Genomic DNA, 21,798 nt, shown 5'->3' with positions numbered 1-21,798 from the left:
GGCTCTCAAAGTCAGGAACACAACATATTACGTAAGTGTATGTCATGTGTCATGACAAGGATGAGTAAATGGTACCACCAAAGTTTGTTATGTAAAAAATTAAGTCCTGATACAACGCTGAAAAGAAAAAATTCTCTTCTCAATATGACAATAACAAAATAAAAATCTTTAACAAGTGTTTTTTTTTTTTTTGCATGCAAAAACAAGAAAATATTTAAAAAAAAAAAAAAAAACCTTAGTCATTTGGTATTGTCGTGCTTGTGTTGACCCACAGAATAAAGATATCAGCAATTTCTTTTGTTCATTTTGCCTCCCAAAGAGTGTAATAAAAAGTGATCCAAAAGATGCCTGCACCTCAATATGGCACAAAAAACTGCAGTTCGTCATGCCAAAAATAAGCCCTCGTATAGCTCCACTAACAGAACATTGTAAAATCTATGGCTCTCAAATATTTTTTCCAAAATGTGAATTTATTGAACAAAATAATAAAGCAAACGAACTATAAATTTTGAACTAATCTGCAGAATCAAATTTACACTTTATTTGTAACTTAATCAATTCCCAACAAGGAAAATGGATATAACCAATAGTTATGCTAATTTATAATCCAAGTGGATAAAAACCAATGATATCTACACAAAGAAGTCTAAAAAGACTAGAATTGTATACTCCAGATAACAATCCAATAACAAGAAAAATTGGAGTTCCATACAGAAAATATATTAAAAATAATTAAATTTATTACACAAAATAATGTGCATATGTAACTACCAAGTAATGGTAAACCCTAATAGTTAATGCATGGGTCCAGGACATACAATAAAATAATATTATATATCCAAGCACATAAGCTATAGTACCATGTCACATATAACCTCAATTATAATCTCACTTGTTAAAAGCATAATCCCCCAAAAGGACACAAACATGAATATCATGATCTGGGAAACAACCTTCAGTATGTGTATCATGATAAAGCAAACGCGAAACGCGCGTCAGGGGTGGCACGTGTCTCCCGGGCATTACAGCAATACATCCTATGGGTATGCACTAAAAGCACTTTTTTATGGCACTTAACTGTTTCCTTCAAACAACGCTTTGATGATACACATACTGAAGGTTGTTTCCCAGATCATGATATTCATGTTTGTGTCCTTTTGGGGGATTATTCGTTTAACAAGAGGGATTATAATTGAGGTTATATGTGACATGGTACTATAGCTTATGTGCTTGGATATATAATATTTTATTGTATGCCCTGGACCCTTAACGATATGGGTTTACCATTACTTGGTTGTTACGTATGTACATTATTTTGTGTAATAAATTTAATTATTTTTAATATATTTTTTGTATGGCACTCCAATTTTAATTGTTGTTGGATTACACTTTATTTGTGCAAAATGGTGAAGAGCATCAAATTTAAAGCACAAAAAAGCAGTGACACAATTGCTATTATGTTTGTTTTTTTCCCAATAAAGAGTTAATAAAAGTATGTAATGTAATGCCAAGGAGTATGGTATTTTTTTTTAACTTGCACAGAAATAACACTTTTTATTTTAAAATAATTTGCTTTTGATTTTGTATGTAAGTGTTGCTGTAAAATAAAAATAATAAAGACAACCCACAGTAATGTCACTTTAACATATCCATTGGTCTCTCCTCAGGCACTACTAGATCAACTTCGAGCTGTATTTGATCAGATAATCGAATTCCAAAATGCTCAGGAAGCTATGTACAGGGCAGCCCTTGAGGAGTTACAGAGAAGATTGCAGTTTGAGGAAAGGAAAAAGCAGAGGGAGGTCGAGGTAAGATCTGTTAAATTTCTTAATTTCTCCACTGAGTAGAATTTCCCATTTTTAGTAATCCCATTGTAATTGCCCTTTATCTTAGCCAGAGGCCCCCAACCTTTCTGACCTTGAGTGCCAAATTCCGCTCTGCGAGACACATCCATCTCCTGCACCCCCCCTCACATTAGTGGCAACCAAAGCCCCAATAACGGATATAATGATTACCAAAGCTTTTTCACAGAAATCATCTCGATCAGAATACCAAGATCCAGGCGTTCCCACAATATCCCCATTGAGTATTGCCCCATCAAGCACTCCAAACACACTATGGCATCCAGCTTTAAAGAGAGCCTGTCGGCAGGATTGTGCATAGTAACCTACACACAGTGTCAGGTCGGTGCCGTTAATGATACCTTGGTTGATGAAATCAGTCTTGTGTCTGTTTCTTAATCTTTTATCAGTTTTGTGTTAATGAGATTCTCGTGCCCTAATATGGGGTTGAGGTATGTGTTCCTCTGATTAGATATTCATAATGCAGACTGCTGACAGGTCACTGATCCCTCACTGACCTGCCCCCTAGTTTGCATAATGAATATCTGTATATACTTAAAAAGAGAAACAAAAACGCTTCTGCAGGCAGGTGCCAGCCGTGGTACCTGCTCTGCAGCAGAATCGCATGTTTTGTGTACGAATAATACCTTTTATTCAGGTTATTCAGCTATTGGGAAAAAAAAAATCAATTTGAAAATGGCGCCCGCCGCACCTGTGCAGTAGCTGCTATCTGTGTCAAGCTGTGGTCCGATAGCTGCTACTGCGCATTCCTCCTCCAAAATGGTGCCGCCTGCGCAGTAGCAGCTCAGAGATGGTCAAGAGCTTCTGCCGCACAGGTGTGAATAGCGCCATCTTGGAAGAGCAATTTTGTTTCTTCTCCAGTAAGATGGCGCCGCCGGCGCATGCGCAGTAGCAGCTATTGAATCACAGCTTGACACCGATAGCAGCTACTGCGCAGGCACGGTGGGCGCCATTTTCAAATTGATTTTTTTCTCTCCAGTAGCTGAGTAACCTGAATAAAAGGTATTATTGGCACACAAAACACCTGCCTGCAGAAGCGTTTTGTTTCTCTTTTTAAGTATATACAGATATTCATTATGCAAACTAGGGGGCAGGTCAGTGAGGGATCAATGACCGTTCAGCAGTTTGCATTATGCATACCTAATCAGAGCACTACATACCCCAACACCGCCTTCGGGCACAAGAATATCATTAACACAAAACTGAAAATAATGATTAAAGAATAATCACAAGACGGATTTCATCCACCAACCTAACATTTTATTCAGTATAACGGCGCTGACCTGATGCTGTGTCTGCTGTAGGTTACTGTACACAGACCTGCTGACAGGGTCCCTTCAAGCATCTCCTCTGACATGTAGCATTATCTCTAGACCTCTTAACACCAGTGACTCTGCCTCCTGTGACCCTACTCCACCCGCCCACGGTAAGCTACCATTAAAACGGTCTAACCAACATTTTATTTAAAACATTTTTTTTCTTATTTTCCACATCAAAATATGGGATGCATCTTATGTTCTGGTGCGACTTATAGTCTGCAAAATGCAATTTGTAAAATCCCATCAAGAGACAAGGGGGCACTCCCTCTGCCTGGAGAAAGAAATGACCAGTCACCAGAGGAGACCGACCTTCTTTACCAAAAGAACTTTTAGACAGTGTCCACACGAGTTTTTGCAACAGTGCTTTCTCCAGGCAAATCCTGGTCTCTTGGCAGTAAAGAAGCTACTTACAAAAAGCAGGTTTTGCTGCATTGTTGCTGCATTTTTTCATGGGGCTTAGGCTGGTTTCACATTTGCGTTTTTTAGCGCTGGAAAAAAACGCTAACCTGCGCATGCGTTTTTTCCCCTATATTTAACATGGGTGCGCATACCTGCGCGCTTGTAAGCGCATGTATGCGATTTTCATGCGCTGCGTTTTTTTGGGGTGTGCGATTGGATTTTCCAGACGCATCATGTTGCATTTTTTGGCCCTGCAAAAAAGCGCATGCGCACATATGCGCACGTTTTGCGCTAAAAATGGCCATTATAGCCTATGGATGCGCATATGTGCGCACTGGCATGCTCATGTAAGCGTTTTTTTGCATATGCGTTTTTTTTTTTTTAACCATGGAATTTAGGGGTTTGAGTTAGAGTTAGGGTTAGTTAAGGGGGTTTAGGGTTAGGGTTAGGGTCAGGGTTAGGGTTGGGTTTTGGGTCAGGGTTAGGGTTTAGTATGGTTTGGTTAAGGGTTAGGGTCAGGGTTAGGGTCAGGATTAGGGTTAAGTATGGTTTTGTTAAGGGTTAGGGTCAGGGTTAGGGTTAGGGTTAGGGTCAGGGTTAGGGTTAGGGTCAGGGTTAGGGTCAGGGTTAGGGTTAAGTATGGTTTTGTTAAGGATTAGGGTCAGGGTTAGGGTCAGGATTAGGGTTAAGTATGGTTTGGTTAAGGGTTAGGGTCAGGGTTAGGGTTAGGGTCAGGGTTAGGGTCAGGGTTAGGGTTAGGGTCAGGGTTAGGGTTAAGTATGGTTTTGTTAAGGATTAGGGTCAGGGTTAGGGTCAGGATTAGGGTTAAGTATGGTTTGGTTAAGGGTTAGGGTCAGGGTTAGGGTTAGGGTCAGGGTTAGGGTCAGGATTAGGGTTAGGGTCAGGGTTAGGGTTAAGTATGGTTTTGTTAAGGGTTAGGGTTAGGGTCAGGGTTAGGGTCAGGGTTAGGGTTAGGGTTAGGGTCAGGGTTAGGGTTAGGGTTAGTTAGGGTTTAGGGTTTGGGTTAGGGTTAAGTATGATTTGGTTAAGGGTTAGGGTCAGGGTTAGGGTTAGGGTTAGGGTCAGGGTTAGGGTTAGGGTCAGGGTTAGGGTTAGTAAAGTCAGGGTTTGGGTAGTGTGAGGGGCCACCTAAAAATGTTGGAAAAAAACGCAAACGCAGTAAAAACGCGCTAAAAACGCATACAAACGCATAAAAACGCTGCGTTTTTTTCATGCATGCTCATAAAAATGCTTGAAAAAAACGCAGCAGTTGTATGCTTATGTATGCGTTTTTTTGCGGGAAAAACGCGCTGCAAAAAAAAGCAAGTGTGAAACTAGCCTTATGTGTCATTTGTCTACAATACATGTTTAATACAGTTAGTTGTATTTACCAAAAACGTAGCAAAATCACATGGTTTTTGCACTTGCCCATTGCTTTCTGTGGTGAAAAAACATGACATGCTGCAGATTTAAAAAACGCAGTAGTTTTCCAATTCAGACGGCAAAAAGACAAGCATATGCATTAGATTTCTGAAATCTCATACCTATTGCTGTTACTGTAAAAAGCAACTTTTAATTTGCGTTAAAAGCTTCAAACCCACCAAAAAGTTACAAAAAGCACAATGTAATAGAGAAAAATTAAAAATCCATAAGACTTCTACAGTCATATCACCCTCCCGACATATCACCCTCACATTTAATATATGGGATTAATTATAGCTGGGGAAGGGGAAGAGAAAAACTAAATATAACTGGATAAGTGGGAAGGAACTGACACATCTCTTTCCATTGCAGTAGGGACCCCCTGCAGTAGCCAGGTAATCACAGCAGGGTCTGCTGCATATGAGAGCCAGACACTAAGATTAGGATCTGTTTTCGCAGAGGCGAGGGAAATGTTCCTCTGATCATAGCAAGGTTTTCAGACATTTTGAAGCCAGTGATCATTGATTAATGTTGGGGTTTGCATTGTTCCGATATTTAAGGGAGATATATTTTCAGCGTGATAGCAAAGGGACGAATATAAAGCATAAACTTACATCACCGTAAGGCTATTTTAAGCCAGGGTTCCCCAACTCCAGTCCAACAGATCATGTTTTCTGGATTTCCTTAGGATTGCTCAGGTGATAATTGCTTCTCCTGTGCAATACAAAGGAAATCCTTAAAACATGAGCTGTTGGGGAACCCTGTTTTAAGCCCTCTAATTTTCTTTTCTTTTTTTTTTTTTAAGTTCGATTATTAGCAACAAAATAGAATGTGCATATTTGTATATATTATTAATACACAAAATGGAATGTGCACACTCATATATATTATTAAACATAAAATAAAATGTGCACTCTCATATACATCCAAAATGACATATGTGTGACCTACGGAACATTTGCAAAAGGACAATAAGTTGTGCACATTACATCATTTATACCATGTAGATTATACAAACCCTTATATTGTTACATAAGTAGTTAACCTATTAACAAATAAACAAGGAACATGGAATATCATTCAGTCTTGTACATGTTCGGAAATAACCCCTCTAATTTAATAATGGTCCAAAGGATGATGCAATCCAGGATATGTTTCATTTCTATATAAAGGTAAAATCGCAATAATAAACATGACGACAATCTCTATGGCCTTGAACCTCCAGGGGCGAAAATATCCTGTAAGTTGGCGATCTCATAAAATTCTAACAGACATAGCATATCCCACAACCAGCCCCACATAAGCTCACCAGTGGGAGGTATGTGGGCGTAACCTTGATCTAATAAAAAGCAGAATTTTTGTTTGGTCATTTGTCATTCCTGGAAGGTACAGCTTGCTCTGGGTTCTGTCTGTTTTCCTAAGGAGTACCTCCCTCTGCTAAGCTCTGAGCCATTTCTGTGACATCTGGTTTAGTAATTTTCTTTTGTTTTCCCTTTTATATTTTATGTAATTTTATATACCGTATTGTTTAGTTCCAATTTTGGATAATCTTTGCATATTTTTATAAACACTGCTTAGCTTTCCGTATGAAATATATAAAATTTAATAGCTCTGTGCCTCTTGCTCTGTAAACCGCGTCCCTGAAGCCATGCTATTGGTAAAGGATGTCCAATCAGCGTGTATAAACGAATAGTGGTGGCAGATGGAGGTTCTTTTTGTTGTTGTGGAGTTGCCAGTGGCCATACCGGGGTATACATATATATCGGAATCAGAGTTGTATATACCATACACTCACTGGGAGTTCCTAAATAACCGGCCTAGTACTGGAAGCAGCCACGTCGTCTGTCACTCGCTAGACAATTGGGTAATTGTCCTGACGATTGGAAGCAGCGGAGTTGCGTTTCCTTGACAATTTGTGGCAGTGCTAGAATCTGCTTCCCCTCTCCCCTGGGGTCATCTTTGATACGCAACATGTAATTATAGCCTAAATCTGTGGAATAGTCTAGTGTTTGCATCAAGAGTGGGTCACAGCAGCACTGTTGATGGCTTAAAAAATTTTTTTTTTTTAATGTTTTAAAAAATCACAAATGCTTATGTAAATGTGTAAAGTTGTTTTCTGAATATTTGGCCCAGTTGATCAATAATTGGTTTCAGGAGGGAACGATTAGCCTTTTAGGTCGGACTGGACCATGCATTGTGGCGGTACATGTGTCCCTATGTAGTTTCCCATACCTCACTTGAATTTTGTGGACATTTGCCTTTTTTTTTTTTTTAAACCATTTTACTTAAGTAAAAAAAAGGATGATTTTTCCTAACATTGCATTAAAATGTATTACTAACTTCTGACCCATACTCTATACATCTGCAGACTTACAAATGTGAACCTGGCCTCACCCTCACCGGCTGCAGCGATGGCATCATAATGTGAGCTCACGTCACCTCTGCAGCCAGCTGCAAGACTCATCTGTTTGTAGTACAGTATGTTTGCTGCTGTTGACATGATATAACTGATGTAGCCACATGGTGATGGCGGAGAAGGGACGCTGAACCCAGGGAGGGTGAACACTATCACTTTCCTTAGGGGTCTAGTTTCCAAAATGGGATCATTTGTGGGTGGTTTCCACTGTTTAGGTACATTAAGGGCTCTCCAAAGGCAACATGACACCCCCAGACCATTCCATCAAAGTCTGCATTCCAAAACGTCACTACTTCCCTTCCGAGCCCTGACATGTGCCCATACAGTAGTTTTCTCCCACATATGGGGTATCAGCGTACTCAGGACAAATTGGACAACTTTTGGGTTCCAATTGCTCCTGGTACCCTTGGAAAAATAAAAAAATTGGTGACTAAAAGATCATGTTTGTGGAAAAAATACGAATTTTTTATTTTCACGCCCGGGCGTTATAAACTTCTGTGAAGCACTGGAGCGGTCAAAGTGCTCACCACACATCTAGATAAGTTCCTTGGGGGGGTCTAGTTTCCAAAATGGTGTCATTTGTGGGGGGGGGGGGGTTTCCCACTGTTTTGGTACATCAGAAGCTTTCCAAACGCGACATGGTGTCAGATCCAGTGGCGGATTAAGTGGACTATGGGCCCGGGGCTGTTCATAAAACCTGGGCCCCTGTACCCCCCTTCCCACCTGAGCGCTGCGGTACCCGTGCGGGAATTGACAGCCGTACGGACCGCAGCACTTGGTTTGCTGCGGGTCCATACGGAAAACCCGCCACCATTCCACCACGTGTGGACATGGCCTAAAAAGACGTTGCACATAAGCTGTAGGCCTACGGCCAATACGCACAAAATCGCCCAACGTGATCCTGGCCATAGGGGATCCACTTTAATGTCCCCACTTTAATTTGAAGTCCCCTTACTTCATCCATTGCAGTCCCCTATCACCCACTCACTTCATCTGCAGTGCCGCTTCATCATTTGCAGCCCCTTATCCCCCCTTCCATTTTATCATGTGCAGTCCCCTTCCCCCCAACTTCATGTGCAGCCCCACTCCCCCATCATCATGTGCAGTTAATTTTACCCCCACATCATGTGCAGTCCCCCTTACCCCCAATTCATCATGTGCAGTCCCCCTTACCCCCAATTCATCATGTGCAGTCCCTCTTACCCCCAATTCATCATGTTCAGTCCCACTTACCCCTTAATTCATCATGTGCAGTTCCCCTTACCCCCAATTCATCATGTGCAGTCCCACTTACCCCTTAATTCATCATGTGCAGTCCCACTTACCCCTTAATTCATCATGTGCAGTCCCCCTTATCCCCCACTTCATCATGTGCAGCCCCACTTATCCCCCACTTCATCATGTGCAGCCCCACTCACCCCCCTTCATCATATGCAGCCCCACTCACCCCCCCTTCATCATGTGCAGCCCCACTCACCCCCCTTCATCATGTGAAGCCCCCACTCATCCCCCCTTCATCATGTGAAGCCCCCACTCATCCCCCCTTCATCATGTGAAGCCCCACTCATCCCCCCTTCATCCTGTGAAGCCCCCACTCACCCCCTTCATCCTGTACAACCCCAGTCACCCCCCTTCATCATATACAGCCCCCAGTCACCCCCCCGTCATCATATACAGCCCCCAGTCACCCCCCCGTCTTCATATACAGCCCCCAGTCACCCCCCTTCATCATATACAGCCCCCAGTCACCCCCCCGTCATCATATACAGCCCCCAGTCACCCCCCCATCATCATATACAGCCCCCAGTCACCCCCCCGTCATCATCATATACAGCCCCCAGTCACCCCCCCGTCATCATCATATACAGCCCCCAGTCACCCCCCCGTCATCATCATATACAGCCCCCAGTCACCCCCCCGTCATCATCATATACAGCCCCCAGTCACCCCCCCGTCATCATATACAGCCCCCAGTCACCCCCCCCCGTCATCATATACAGCCCCCAGTCACCCCCCCCGTCATCATATACAGCCCCCAGTCACCCCCCCTTCATCATATACAGCCCCCAGTCACCCCCCCTTCATCATATACAGCCCCCAGTCACCCCCCCTTCATCATATACAGCCCCCAGTCACCCCCCCTTCATTGTGTACAGCCCCCAGTCACCCCCTCCCCCGTTTAATTCATTTTATAAATAAAAAAAAGTTCCCCATACTTACCTCACAGCCGGCTCGCTCCCCAGCAGCGCCTCTGCTTTCAGCATCCTCCGGGACATGTCGGCGCGTGCACGATGACGTCATCCCGCACGCCCGACATCTGACCCGGAAGTACAGCTGGAGCTGAGCAGCCGTCAAGGTGACGGCCGTGCACAGCTCCCGTCCCCTCATAGAATGTGACGCGGGCGGCTGTCTGCTGCCGGCGGCGTCACAGCACAGGGCACGGCCGGCCCTGTACAGGTGCTGGGGGAGCGGTCCGGGGGGCATTTGCCTCTCTGCCACCCGGCCCAGCCCGCCCCTGCCCCTGGGCCCCCAAAAAACCTTGGGCCCGGGGCGACCGCCCCATCCGCCCCTATTAAGATCCGCCATTGGTCAGATCTCAATTCCAGCCAAAAACGTCAAATGGCGCTGCTTCCCTTCCGAGCTCTGCCATGCGCACAAATAGTGGTTTACCCCCACATGTGGGGTATCAGCGTACTCAGGACAAATTGCACAATAACTTTTAGGGTCCTGTTAACCTTGGAAAAATAAGAATTGAGGGTGAAAAGATCATTTTTGTGGAAAAAATATGATTTTTTAATTGTACGGCTGTATGTTATAAACTTCTATGAAGCCCTTGGGGTTCAAAGCTCTCACCACACATCTAGATAAGTTCCTTGGGGGGTCTAGTTTCCAAAATGGGGTCATTTGTGGGGGGTTTCCACTGTTTTGGTACATCAGGGGTTTTCCAATCGCGACATGGTGTCCGATCTGAATTCCAGCCAATTTTGCATTGAAAAAGTCAAACGGCGCTCCTTCCCTTCTGAGCTCTGCCATGCGCCGAAACAGTGGTTCCCCTCACATATCAGGAATCGGCGTACTCAGGACAAATTGCCCAATAACTTTTGCAGTGCAATTTCTCCTGTTACCCTTGGTAAAGTAAAAAAAAATTGAGCCTGAAGTATTTTCTCCTTCATCTCATTGGGGGACACAGACTGTGGGTGTGTGCTACTGCCGTCTGGAGGCTGACACTAAGTATACAAAAAACAGGTTAGCTCCTCCTCCGCCGCATACACCCTCGCCCCGATAGCGGGCGGAAACCAGTTTTTGCTTAGTGTCTGATGGAGGCACACGCAGTCTGGGTCTCTTCAGACTATATATATATTTTTTTTTTTATATATATATATTTTCTCGCTATGAAGAGGAGACAGGGGCGACGGACCCTATTGAAAGGGTCCGATCTCCCCAAAACATCAACGGGCGAGCACGCGCGAGTATCGCCTCCGCGTATCCTTTCCCGCACCGAGGGACATCTCTGGGACTTTTCCCCAGACATCTATTTTTCTTTTTTGAGAAGATATGACGGGCAACGCATCCTATTGAAAGGATCCGATTTCCCCAAACCAGCAACGGGCGACCACGTGCGAGTGTCCCGCCACGTTTCCTCTCCCGCGACGTGGGACATTATGCCAGTCTTAGCCCTGTCCACCCCTAGGTAGTGAAACCATGGGCTTGCACAGAGGCACAAGACTAGTCTGTGCGCCCCCATTGCTCCACCAACGCATGACGGCGGTGCTGCATGGCGGCGGACGGTCCCTCTCCTCGCCCAGACAAGGCGGACGGAGCTAGGGTGCCTGCACCGTCCGAAGATGGATTACCTCATGGCCTCAAGGAGGTATGGTTGGGCTGGGAGGGCCCCTGGGCAGCGAGTGGCTCCAGGCTAGCGCCGGCTTAGGGAAGAGAAGCAGGTCAGCACAATCCGTATGCCCCAGCAACTCAGGTGCTGGAGCAGCAGAGTTACCATAGGGCTGTGATCAGCAGCCATCTCCCTCCTTCCTCTCTCCTCCCCGCTTTCTCTCTCCTTCCTCCCTCCCTCCTTCATCCCTTCCATACCTGTAGCCAGGGTGCGTGGAGGCCCCGCGCGGGGCATAATGGTTTTGCCAAGGAGATTCCCCAGCTGGGGAAGGAGGGCGCCTCAGGGCGGTACCGGGGGAGCGCCAGGATAGCGCGCCCATGCTCGGGCGGGCAGTGTCAAATTTAGCCAGCGGCTTCGGCCTAGGCGGCGGGGGGAAGGCCCGCCCCCCGGCGTGACGTCAGATCCGGCGCCGCCCCCAGGTCCGGGGCGGGCACTGGATTAAATCGAGGCCCCGGCTTCAGAACAGGGTAGGCCGCGATCAGGAGAGCATCGCAGCCTACGCAGAGAGGAAGGAACAGCAGTATCAGGAGCGCGGGGAGACAGCAGGAGCCGGGTAAGTGCGACCCCGTCCCGGAGCCACACTAGGGCAAGTTATCCTCCTTCTCCTCATTCCCCCTTATGCCTTAAAGAAAAAAAAAAAAGAGGGAAAAAGAGAGCGAGAGAAAATTGGCCTTTTTCTGCAGTATGTCTGGGAAAGGGAAAAAGCACACGTTCCTTTATACCGCATGCGTTTCCTGTGGGTTTGTGTTCACGCGAGCGCAGACTGTTAAGTTATGTGAAGCCTGTAGTTCCGAACGCGCCCAGGAGCCCTCCCCTCCAACGGAGCCCAGGGGTTCAGACCCCCCGGAATGGGCGTTATCACTTTCTCGGTCTATGGTTTCGCTTACGAAGGCGATTGAGACCCTTCAGGCCCCGGATAGGGGTAGAGATGACGGCTCGCCTGTTTGGGAGGGTTCATCCACCTCACAAGAGCCGCCAGCCTGCAGGGGCCGCACTCTCTCTAAGCAGACGTACAGGGAGAGATCCCATATGGTGTCTCCGGGCCCCTCCGGTGCTTCGGCATCCGTGAGTGCGGCGTCTCGCTCACCGTCACCATTGTCTGGGAGCGAGCAGAGTTCGGATGAGGACATGCAGGAATCCTTGGACCTGGATACCCCGGGGTGTCGGGAGACGGTAGACAGTCTCGTTGAGGCTGTCAATCAGACTCTAGGTATTGAGGAGGATGTCTCCCTAACCGCAGGGCATAAAATATCTTTTAAAAAGGCCAGGCGACCACATAGGGTGAATAGCACTCATCCAGAATTCGAGGACATGGTGCAACGACACAGGGAACGTCCAGACAAGCGTTTTTCGGGACAAAAAACGCTAGAGACGAGAGAGAATCATAGAATCGTAGAGTTGGAAGGGACCTCCTGGGCCATCTGGTCCAACCCCCCTGCTCAAAGCAGGATTCGCTAAATCATTCCAGTCAGATGTCTGTCCAGCCTCTGTTTGAAGACTTCCATTGAAGGACAACTCACCACTTCTCGTGGCAGCTTGTTCCACTCATTGATCACGCTAACTGTCAAAAAGTTTTTTCTAATATCTAATCTGTGTCTCCTCCCATTCAGTTTCATCCCATTGCTTCTAGTCTTTCCTTGTGCAAATGAGAATAAAGTTGATCCTTCTACAATGTGACAGCCCTTTAGATATTTGTAGATACCCGTTTGCACCAGAGCTCGGTAAGAGATGGGCGAAATCTCTGATTGTGGATCCCCCAGTGTCACGCCTGGCCTCAAGATCGTTGTTGTCAGTGCCTAGTGGTCCTTCTATTAAGGACCCCACGGATCGGCTCATAGAAGGTTTAGCCCGCTCAGGCATCGGGATCAGCGCTTTTGCCTTCATTCGCGGCAACATGGGTGGCCAAGGCCATGATGTCATGGTCAGAGTCTTTGAATAGAGTCCTGCAAGATAGAGACTTGCCGATAGAGGTATCTGAGATAGCAAATCAGATCGCGATGGCGGGTGACTATCTAATGCATCCTTGGATGCGGCTAATTGCGCGGCACTAGCGGCGGCAAACGCTATTGCCATTAGGAGAGCCTTGTGGCTAAGGCTATGGCGGGCTGATTCAATTTCTAAGAAATCGTTAACGTCCCTGCCATTTCAGGGTAACCGATTATTTGGAGAGAAATTAGACAAACTCATTTCGGATGCCACAGGGTGAAAGAGCAGCTTTCTCCCACAGCAGAAGAGTAGACTGCCTTTCGTCAACCGCAGGCGCGCTTTCGAGCATTTCGCACCCTCGGATGGGCAACAGCGGCCAGTTCTACTGCCCCAGCTCGCTACAACCAAGACAGAGAGCTTCAGGTCACGTATAAAGCCAACCCGCTGGGGAGGATGCGGGGTCGACCACCCAGGTCAATGGGGGCCAGGTCCCAGAGGCCCTCAGCAAAAAGACTTGAGGCATCAGGTACCCGAAGACAGCAGAGTAGATGGTCGTCTGCTCAGGTTCCGCCACGTCTGGGTCAAGGTGGCACACGACGCATGGGTGGCGGAATTAGTGTCATCTGGGTACAAAATAGTTTATCGGACATTCTCCAAGACGATTTTTTCTTTCCCGGCTTCCCAAATTGGAATCCCGGGCAGAGGCGTTGGTAGGAGCCATCAGAATTCTTCAGTGCAACGGGGTCATTGTCCCGGTACCAGAGGGCGAAAAGGCTCAAGGATTTTATTCCAACCTGTTCGCGGTCCCCAAGAAGGACGGAACAGTAAGACCGGTTCTGGACCTAAAGCTCCTAAACAGGTTCATCAGAGTCAGGCACTTTCGGATGGAATCCCTCCGGTCAGTGATATCGGCCATGGAGCAGGGAGAATATTTGGCCTCAATCGATGTCCAGGATGCCTACCTGCACATCCCTATTTTAACCCCCGCATCAGAAGTTCCTTCGGTTTGCAATCAATGGCCAGCATTTTCAATTTGTGGCTCTGCCGTTCGGGTTAGCCACGGCTCCCAGGGTATTCACGAAGGTAATGGCGGTCGTCATGGCCATTCTTCATTATCCGGGCATTGTGATTTTTTCCGTACTTAGATGACCTCTTAGTAAAGGGGCCGTCCTTTCAAGCATGCAAGGAGAATGTCAGCATCACGCTGGATACCCTATCTCGCCTAGGATGGTTGGTCAATGGGGAAAAAGTCATCTCTTATCCCGGCTCAGAGGATTCCATTCCTAGGGATGATTTTCGACACTTCCCGAGGGTTGGTAATTCTCCCTCAAGACAAGGCTCGGGCGCTCCGGCAGGGAGTTCGGAGTCTTCAGCAACCAGGCCCTCACACGATTCGATTTGGGATGAGGGTTCTAGGGAGGATGGTAGCGGCAATAGAAGCAATTCCGTTTGCTCAATTTCATCTTCATCTTCGTCCCCTGCAGCACGCTCTCTTGGCAGCGTGGGACAGGAGTCCGTTCTCCCTAGATCATCAGTGCAGGTTGTCCTTTCAGGTCCGACGAGCACTTCAATGGTGGACGCGCGACTCCTCTTTCCTTCAGGGGGAAACCCTTTCCTCCAGATCAATGGTTGGTGATCACAACCGACGCGAGTCTTCTCGGTTGGGGAGCAGTATTTCGCCATCACACGGCACAGGGGCAGTGGTCGCCCCAGGAGGCTCGGCTTCCGATCAACTTGTTGGAGATTTGAGCGGTGCGGTTGGCGTTGCAGCATTTTCAGCACTGGCTAGCAGGACCCCCAGTGCGGGTCCGGACGTTGACCTGATGGCCTCCAGGGAGAACGCCAAAGTGGGCATGTTTGTCGCTCGGTCCCAGGACCCGTGAGCAATCGCAGTGGATGCGTTGGTCCTCCCATGGAGCCGGTTTCGGCTCCCATACCTGTTTCCCCCTCTGCCACTTCTCCCGAGGGTCATCAGAAAGATCAAGACAGAGAGGGTCCCGGCAATTCTGCTGGCTCCAGATTGGCCCCGTCGAGCTTGGTACGCGGATCTAGTACAGCTCCTCGCAGACGTGCCATGGCGTCTACCGGTACGGCCAGACTTATTGTCCCAGGGGCTGATCTACCACCCAAACTTAGGGGCCCTGTGTTTGACGTTGATGGCATGGCCGTTGAATCTCGGATTCTGACCCAGGCGGGGTTTGGGCGTGAAGTGGTTGCTACAATGGTTAGCGCCCGGAAGCCGGCCTCGGCGAGGGTTTATCATAACACTTGGAAGGTTTTCTTTCTCTGGTGTCGAGAGCACGGGTTTGCGCCTTTGTCCTTCTCGGTTCCCAACATCCTGGCGTTTCTGCAGTCAGGCTTAGACGCAGGTTTGGCCCCGAGTTCCCTGAAGAGACAGATATCGGCCTTGTCTGTTCTTTTCCAGCGAAAGATCGCTACCAATATGCATGTCAAGACATTCATTCAGGGGGTCTCTCATTTGGTGCCCCCCTTTAGAGCGCCCATAGACGCCTGGGACCTTAATCTGGTTCTGGGTGTCCTGCAGGAAGCTCCATTTGAGCCGTTGCAGGAAGTCGCATTGTCATACCTCTCCAAGAAGGTCGTGTTTTTGGTAACCATAACTTCCATTAGGCGGGTCTCGGAATTGGCAGCCCTATCCTGTAGAGCTCCGTTTCTGACTTTTTCTTAAGGATAAGGTAGTCCTTAGACCACCGCCGCCGTTTCTGCCGAAGTTTGTGTCCTCTTTCCATATTAATGAGAACATTGTTTTGCCTTCGTTTTGTCCATCTCCGGTACACAGAGTGGAGAAGGCGCTCCACACGTTGGACCTAGTAAGGGCCCTCAGGAGGTACGTGTCAAGGACAGCACCTTTTCGCCAGACAGACTCGTTGTTTGTGATCCCCGAAGGGCGCAGGAAGGGGCTCGCAGCCTCATGGTCGACCATAGCCAGATGGATTCGCCTAACTATTCAAGAGGCTTACCGTATCAGAGGCACGCCGATTCCAACTGGAATAGGGGCGCACTCTACTCGGGCAGTGGGCGCCTCTTGGGCGCTTCGGCACCAGGCTTCGGCAGAGCAAGTATGCAGGGCGGCAACCTGGTCAAGCCTGCACACCTTCTCTAAGCATTACAATGTGCATACTCAGGCTTCGTCAGATGCGAGCCTGGGTAGGAAAATTCTCCAGGCAGCAGTAGCACACCTTTAAACAGGTGGGCATGCGGTTTGGATTGGTGAGTGGCTCCCACCCAGGGACTGCTTTAGGACGTCCCACAGTCTATGTCCCCCAATGAGACGAAGGAGAAGCATGGATTTTTGTGAGTACTCACCGTAAAATCCTTTTCTCCGAGACGCTTATTGGGGGACACAGCACCCACCCTGATAGCCAGTTGGCTTTGGTTTATTTTGATTAGTGTAATTCTTTATTGTAGGGTGGTCCGTTTTTCAGACATATGATTTTCTGCGGTAAGGCTAATTCGCTCTCAGCTTCTCCTACTGCTTTTGCACTAAACTGGTTTCCGCCCGCTATCGGGGCGAGGGTGTATGCGGCGGAGGAGGAGCTAACTAGTTTTTTGTATACTTAGTGTCAGCCTCCAGACGGCAGTAGCACACACCCACAGTCTCTGTGTCCCCCAATGAGCGTATCGGAGAAAAGGATTTTACGGTGCGTACTCGCAAAAAGCCATGTTTTTTTGTGAAAAAAAGTTAATGTTCATTTTTTTTTTTTTTAAATATTCAAAAAATTCCTGTGATGCACCTAAAGGGTTAATAAACTTCTTGAATGTGGTTTTAAGCACCTTAAGGGATGCAGTTTTTAGAATGGTGTCACTTTTGGCTATTTTCTATCATAGACCCCGCAAAGTGGCTTCAAATGTGATGTGGTCCGTAAAAATAAAATGGTGTTGCAAAAATGAGAAATCGCTGGTCAATTTTTAACCCTTATAACTTCCTAACAAAAAAAATTTTGGTTCCAAAATTGTGCTGATGTAAAGTAAACATGTGGGAAATGTTACTTATCAGGTTTTTTGTGTGCCGTATCTCTGTGATTTAAGGGCATAAAAATTCAAAGTTGGAAAATTGCAAAATTTTCCAAATTTTCGCCAAATTTCCATTTTTTTCACAAATAAACGCAAGTTATTTGAATGAAATTTTACCACTATCATGAAGTACAATATGTCACGAGAAAACAATGTCAGAATCACCGGGATCCATTGAAGCGTTCCAGAGTTATTACCTCATAAAGGGACAGTGGTCAGAATTGTAAAAATTGGCCCGGTCATGAACGTGGAAACCACCCTTGGGGGTGAAGGGGTTAAAATGAACATGACCAGAAGATCTTCCCATTCATGCAATTTAACCCTAACAGCTATTCTGGAAAAGGCCAAAAAATTCTGTCTCTCTCTTTCACACTTTGACAGTTTGCAACTGACGTCAAAAGACTGAATTGTGAAAGAGGCCTTAGGCTTGTTTTACTTTCATGCATTTTTGTGGATGGGCTTTGGCCATCCAAGTCGCATGGGACCCATTCAAAATGCAAGAAAAGTAGGAGATCTCCATTTTAAAACAGTTTTAGATATTTTTTTCTTCATCCCCTTGACTGATTCATTGATAAGTGACAATTTAAATCCTGTTAGACATCATTAATGTAATTAAAGCACATTAAAACTGCAGGACTAGATCTAGTTCTGTAGCTCACATTAAGGGTCTACTAACCCCTTCTGCAGCTGCTAGGATGATGATACAGTATCTCACTCAGTGAGCTCAATTATATAATGCATGTCATGTCAATTGCTAAGCATCATGGGTGACTCTTTGCTAAAAATGTGGTACCCATGGATCTCATTCAGAGAGTGATTATTATTTCCACCCCTGATGTGCTCTGTTGCCTTTACATTATCATATACTGTCTGTATAGTTAATATATGACTAAAAGATATTAATTGGTCCCATACTTTTTGTAGGGTGAGTGGGGAGTTACTGCTGAAGAAGAAGCCGAAGAAAACAAAAGGGTTTTGGAATTTCAGGAATCCATACCAAAAATGTGTTCACAATTGCGTATTCTTACTCATTTCTATCAGGTAAGAACACGAAAGACTGCACATTATTTGACTGCAAAAAGGATTCCATGAAAAGATCATGTACATTGTATTCTTTTATCAGACAGTTTAGATAACGGTATTATATTAATACTAGATTAAGCCCCGATCCTATCGGGAGGATAGTGACACACCTCTTGCCATGTTAACCCTCAACATACACACCTCCTCAACACACCTCTCACCTTTCACCATCTCCACTCACTCTTTCACTCCACATACGACCCTTTCTCTCACTCCGTCTCTCATACTCACCCCGTCATCGCCGCTGCTCCACGATCCCCGGCATCTTCTTCCGCCGGCGCCATCCTGGATCCAGATGTCGTCCACGCCGGCGACATGTTCTTGCGGCGACGCCATCTTGAGTATCGCGGGATTTCGCCGATCCAAGATGGCGTCGCCGCAAGAACATGTCGCCGGCGTGGACAACGTCTGGATCCAGGATGGCGCTGGCGGAAGAAGATGCCGGGGATCGTGGAGCAGCGGCGATGACGGAGTGAGAGGGTCGTATGTGGAGTGAAAGAGTGAGTGGAGATGGTGAAAGGTGAGAGGAGTGTGTGTGTTGAGGAGGTGTGGTGTGTTGAGGGTTAACATGGCAAGAGGTGTGCTGTGATGTCACCAGTTACAACTGGACGGAAGTTGTTACAACCCGGAAGCTGCTTAGCGCATTTATTATTATAGATATTATTTCTATTCTGTCCCGTCTAACCGTTGACCACTTACCGATTTGCACTCGGTTGCGTGAACATTAGCTTCGTAGCAGTCATTTATTGTAGATGCAGGTAATTATGAAGGGTAGCAAGTGCCCTTTTTGCTATGAGCCGTGCTGCTTAGTTTCAGTAGGGTGATTGTTGAGCATGTTGCCTCTCCAGAATCTTTGCAGCAGAAGGGGAAAGCAAAGAAAGGAAAAAAATAAATACCGTAATTTTATTTTTTTTTAATCTTTTACATACTTATGAATAAAAAAAACAAGTATGCAATGATTGCAATCACAGCAGAACATACAACATACAACTTTTTCTTATTCCTTTTTTTGTGTGAGGAGAAATGACTGAAAACGTGATACTGGTGTTATTTTATCGATTTGTTTTTGCCATTTACCTTGCAGAATGGGAAAGGTGATTGATTTTAATGAGATAATATATTAACTATTTGTTTTATACCGCATAGTATAATGTTAACATCTGTCAAGCCCTGTATTCAGCAGTCCCTTGGCTGCCATGACAATCCAGTCCAGCCGATTGTGTTGCATGGGGACACGAGATGTGATGAGCACGGTAGTTGGTTGTATAACACCCTGTGTGGAGCCGTTTAAGCAAGTCATGCAGCCATAGGGACCGAAACATATTATTTGCGCACGCTGAAGTCACTCTGATAACACCCAAGCATGCTCGAATAACACGTTCGCTCATCACTAATTAGCACATGTCTTTTTGGTTACTTTATCTACAATGGATAACATCTAATTTATTGTGTATGGTTGTCTGTTCTATGCAATTTAACCCCTGGAGGTATTTTAGTTTTTGTGTTTTAATTTTTCACTCCCATTCTTACCAGAGCCATAGCTTTTTTTATTTTTAGGTTAATATGGCCATGTGAGGGCTTGTTTTTTGCGGGACAAGTTGTAGTTTTGAAAAACACCATTGGTTTTAGCATGTCCTGTACTCGAAAACGGGAAAAAAATTCCAAGTGCCGTGAAATTGCAAAAAAAAAAAAATGCAATCCCACCTTTGTTTTTTGTTTTGGCTTTTTTTTTTTTACTAGGTTCACTAAAAGCTAAAACTGACCTGTTATTGTGATACTCCAGGTCATTACGAGTTCATAGACACCAAACATGTCTAGGTTCTTTTTTTTTTTTTTTTATCTCAGTGGTGAAAAAAAGTTCCAAATTTTGTTTAAAAAAAAAAAAAAAAAAATTAAATTGGGCCATTTTCCGATACCCGTAACGTCTCCATTTTTCATGATCTCTGGTTGGGTGAGGGCGTATTTTGTGCATGCCGAGCTGACGTTTTTAATTATACTATTTTGGTGCAGATACGATATTTTGATTGCTCGTTATTGCATTTTAATGCAATGTTGCGGTGGCCAAAAAAACCTAATTCTGGCGTTTTTGATTTTTTTTTTTTTTTTGCCACGCCATTTAGCAATCAGGTTAATCCTTTTTTTTTTATTGATAGATCAGGTGATTTTGAATGCGGCGATACCAAATGTGTTTTTTTTTATTTATTTTTTTTTTTTTTATTATTTTATATTTTATTTTGAATGGGGCAAAAAGGGGGCGATTTGAACTTTTATATTTTTAAAAACATTTTTTTTTTTAACTTTTGGCATGCTTTATTAGTCTCCATGAGACTAGAAGCTGCTATAACCTGATCGGCCCCGTTACATATAGACGATGATCTGTTCGCCTATATGTAGCTTAATTACTCACTTGCTATGAGCGCCGACCACTGGGAGCCCACATTAAAGGGAGGCAGACATCGGCATACTATTACGCCCAATGTCGGAAAGGGGTTAAAGAAGTATTCCCACCTCCAAGATCCTATCACCATATTTAGTAGGTACTAGCTGAAGAGCCCAGCGTTGCCTGGGCATAGTAACCAACTGTGGTTAGTTATAACAAATTATAATTATTATATTGCACATAAAAACATTTCACATCATATATTCAACACTACAGATTTGCAACACAAATTAACTAAACGATTACACAAGTATTGTTAGTATTTTATTTTCAATTTATTCAAGAGCCTTTTGATAAACAACATTTTTGGTTTTTCCTTTCGGTGCAAAGATGAACAGATTTTTGGCAGTTCCAACTCTTGAACAGATCACGTAAAGTTGACCATGAGAAAAGCATGGAGATTGCAAATCGATCCCTACTACTTTCAAGGACTGTCCCTGAGCATTGTTAATGGACATTGCAAATAGCAGTTGAACTGGAAACTGGAGGTGTTTAAAATCAAAAAACAAATCAGATGGAATGAGTGGAATTCTTGGAATGAAAATGTCCTCTCCTTTGGCACATCCTGTTTCTGAGCTGTGTATCTAACCCTATCCTGTGTGATAATGTCTGCTGAGCTGTGTATCTAATCCTATCATGTGTTACTGACTGCTCAGCCATATATCTAATCCTATCCTGTGTGATACCGTCTGCTGAGCCGTGTATCTCACCCTATCCTGTGTGATACTGCTGAGCCAAATACCTAATCCTATTGTGTTACTGACTGCTCAACCGTGTATCTAATCTTTTCCTGTGTGATACTGACTCCTGAGCCGTGTATCTAATCCTATCCTATGTGATACTGACTGCTGAGCCGTGTGTCTAATCCTCTCCTGTGTGATATTGACTGCTGAGCTGTGTATCTAATCCTATCCTATGTGATACTGACTGCTGAGCCGTGTGTCTAATCCTCTCCTGTGTGATATTAACTGCTGAGCTGTGTATCTAATCCTATCCTGTGTGAT

General features: G+C 45.5%; 1 protein-coding gene across 2 annotated transcripts in view; it reads left to right on the top strand.

The window, feature by feature from the left end:
* Window positions 1–21,798, top strand: part of TUBGCP3 (tubulin gamma complex component 3) — a 193,108-nt gene that overhangs the window by 156,928 nt on the left and 14,382 nt on the right. For both annotated transcript variants that reach the window (XM_073556846.1, XM_073556845.1), the window contains exons 20-21: window positions 1,668–1,808; window positions 18,196–18,312. In XM_073556846.1, coding sequence (XP_073412947.1) covers window positions 1,668–1,808; window positions 18,196–18,312 — 258 coding nt within the window. The remainder of the gene's footprint in view (window positions 1–1,667; window positions 1,809–18,195; window positions 18,313–21,798) is intronic.

Source organism: Dendrobates tinctorius, unplaced genomic scaffold (assembly GCF_039654945.1).
Source record: "Dendrobates tinctorius isolate UK_male_01 unplaced genomic scaffold, ASM3965494v1 ptg000240l, whole genome shotgun sequence".
NCBI lineage: Eukaryota > Metazoa > Chordata > Amphibia > Anura > Dendrobatidae > Dendrobates > Dendrobates tinctorius.
This window is presented reverse-complemented; position numbering and strand designations above follow the sequence as displayed.